The 3,394-nt window shown below is 35.1% G+C and overlaps 1 protein-coding gene across 1 annotated transcript; it reads right to left on the minus strand.

The window, feature by feature from the left end:
- Positions 2,078–3,016, minus strand: LOC102181570 (olfactory receptor 6C1-like). Its single transcript, XM_005680453.2, has one exon. It carries the CDS (start codon positions 3,014–3,016, stop codon positions 2,078–2,080), a length of 939 nt encoding a protein of 312 aa, XP_005680510.2.

Raw genomic sequence — 3,394 nt, forward strand, 5'->3', positions numbered from 1 at the left:
AATTATAGATGTCCAGCATGATGGGAGGAAAAAGTAACTGCATTAATTCCCTACAGTGTGGAAATCTCCTCAGTATGGTTTATAAGTTATTTTCTTTGTGTTTCAGCAAATGGTGTATTTAAGGCTCTCAGCTGAGTATAGTACATGAATATCAGAACTTAGTTCAATGAATTATGATTACATTCTTTCTATAATAATGGTTTAAAAGTGTAGGATGAGTTTGAGCACTCTTCATTATTATTTCAGTTTTTGACTTCATGGAAAACAGAAAAAAAAAATGTTCAGAGCCAGAATTGTATGATCTTGTACAGCTCTTCGTATAAATTCTAATCAGTATATTTTTCCATATGATATCATACTCTAATGCTTAATACAAGCATTTTTAACAAGAAAATCTCAATTTTGTGTATAGTAAAACTTTGCTACTGTTAGTTTCTCTACTACTGATTAGGCATATCACTTAAACAGGTAATTAAAAGAATTGTATGCATAAGCTATTATCTCAAAATATCCACAGATATGAGAAAGTTATTTTTTTAAAAAAAACCTTAGTTATTGATTATCAAAAGACCAGCTTAACATCAAGCATTTATTTAAATATACAACTGACCATAGCAAATGTAGTCATAGTTGGTATCCAGCAACTACAAATTGGCAATTGGCATGGGTACCTGCCATAAAACCTCTACAAGGATTAAATCATGTGCTGCTGCAACTACTGACCTTCACCCTCCCTGAAGGAGTGAGGGTAGAGAGAAGAAATGAGGCACTCTCTGCTCCAGGAAAACTGCCAGGACAGGTCTTCAGATAGTTGGATACACCCAGGAGCTGATTTTATGAGCCCAATTCTTGTATCTCCTCATATCCAGAAAAGTACTAAAATTCTTCATGGTGCAAATTGTTTCTCATAAGTGGCAGAAGCTTCATAAGACCAGCAGAAATTCTAAAATAATATATACTATCCTTCCCCCATACCTCTTTGGAACAGTTTCTCAGGTTTCTCAGTTATTTGAGGCACTGTCTCCTGGGTTGCTCACATTGCCCACCTAAAAACTTAACACACAGCTCTCAAGTGTTTTAAGTTGTCAGTTTCTTCAGGCTGTTTAAAAGAATTGCTATCGTATATATGTTAATATTGGCATTCCCCCAAAGCAGGGTCTGTATGATAATTTTCCCTAAGCAACTATTCATTATAATAGTTTTTTGAATTGAAGAATAATATAGTGATGTTTGAATGGCATCATAGACTCAATGGACATGAGTTTGAACAAATTCCAGGAGATAATAAGGAACAGGGAAGCCTGGTCTTCTGCAGCCAGGAGTCTGAAGTCCATGGGGTCGCAAAGAGTTGGACATGACTGAGCGACTGAACAACAGCACAGAAAATGTTAAACTCGATAAAGGGAAAAGTTTTTTGACTTCTCAAGAAAATGTACTTACGTTTTTCTTTTAGTTGTACTGTTTTTCACATAGTTAACAAAGTAGGCCACAGTATGAAAAGATGAGTGCGTTCAAAATTCTAATTAGACTGTCAGATTATGTTTATAGTCTTTGTGTAGTAAATTAAAATAAGATTAAATATGATTTAATACTCACTTAATCTCTAGAAAACCTGATTTCTAGTGAGATTGTAAAACACTATTCTCTCTTGTGTGCACCTGCTCTGTCTCTTTCTTACTTTAATATTCTAAAAGTTAGTGTTAAATAATGAAATTAAAAATGTTTCAAAGTAGGAAATAAAATCATTCCCATAGTTACAGACTAGAAAAACCAGCCCTAAAGGAAGAAAAGTACATGAGAGAAGGGTTGCGATTTGAATGGAAAAAAACTGTATACTGTATAAGCATATATTGGTGTATATGTGTATATACATATATGAAGAATTCAAATTTGAATGGCAAAGAGAAAATATACATATACAAATATCCTTGATAAACTGCTGGCAATAAAAATATGAATGATGAAAAATGAATCTAGGGAGGCTGTGTGCATATTAATAGATTTTGAAATTCCTGGATTTTCATTTAACTGCTTTTCATTCATTTGTGTCTAATTCATAAAACAGGACTTTTATTTTTCATTTGCTTGAGAAAAATACAGTCCTCTTTGCCGTGTCCATGAAGGCTCGCTTGACTTGCTGATTTCTTAGGGTATAGATAAAGGGGTTCAGCATAGGAGCTATGGAGGTGTTTAGCACAGCCACCCCCTTGCTCAAAGACACCCTGTGCTTTGCTGATGGATTCATATACATGAAAATGCAGCTGCCATAAGAGATGGAGATGACAATCATGTGGGAAGAACACGTGGAAAAGGCTTTTGTCCTCTGAGTGGTAGAAGGGATCCTCAAAATTGTTCTGATGATATATGTATAGGACAGAATTATTAATGCTAAAGTGAACAAGAGAATAAACACAGCACAGGAAAACCCTACTATCTCTAGAAATTTGGTGTCTGAACAAGAAAGGTATAATAAGGGGAAATAATCACAACTAAAATGGTCAATAACATTGGACTTACAGTAATCAAGCTGTAGGAAGAGCATTACTAATGGGAATATGATTAAGAATGAAGACAGCCAAGAGGCCATGACAAGCAGTGTGCAGACTCTGTGATTCATGATGGTCATGTAATGCAGCGGTTTGCAGATGGCAATGTAGCGGTCATAGGACATGGCAGCCAGAAGATAAAACTCAGTAACTCCCAAGAAAATGAAAAAAAATAACTGAGCCATACAATCATTAAAAGGGATGGTTTTATCTCCTGTAATAATAGTGGCCAAGAACTTGGGTATACTGACAGTTGTGAATGAAATTTCTAATAAGGAGAAATTCCTGAGGAAGAAATACATGGGGGTTTGGAGGTGGGCATCGAGCAAGGTCAGGGTGATAATTGTCAAGTTCCCAGTGATGCTGAGCATGTAGGTGATGAGCAGAAAGATAAAGCTCACAACCTGAAGTTGTGGGTCATCTGACAGTCCCAGGAGGATAAACTCTGTTATTTCTGTGTAGTTTCTCATTTTTTATTCTTCTTCTTTAGAGTAACCTTCAGGAGAAAACATAAACAGAAGACACAGAAAAGGGGATTATCTATGTTTAGCACTGGGATTGGTCTCTGAAAGTAAACCTACTGTGCCCTGCTAACATAATTCAGGACGTTGTTTAAAAGTTAATGAAATAGATAACTTGTTTTGAAGTAAGTTTTTACTACATGTCAGATTTGTGATTCACAAAGAATGCTACTTTATAAAATCCCTAGTTTACAAATTGGTATCAGGCTAAAAATATTTTTTAAAACCTTATACAAACAATATATCCTTCACATGAAAAGCAAGGATTATAATCTATGTTTTTCTCAAATCTAGGAAATACAGGAAGAGAAAAGCTACCTGTTGAGT

Source organism: Capra hircus, chromosome 5 (genome assembly GCF_001704415.2).
Source record: "Capra hircus breed San Clemente chromosome 5, ASM170441v1, whole genome shotgun sequence".
Taxonomy (NCBI): Eukaryota; Metazoa; Chordata; class Mammalia; order Artiodactyla; family Bovidae; genus Capra; species Capra hircus.

Bases quoted from the DNA above. Each gene is read 5' to 3' on its own strand.
- LOC102181570 (XM_005680453.2), bottom strand. From the start codon at position 3,016: ATGAGAAACTACACAGAAATAACAGAGTTTATCCTCCTGGGACTGTCA.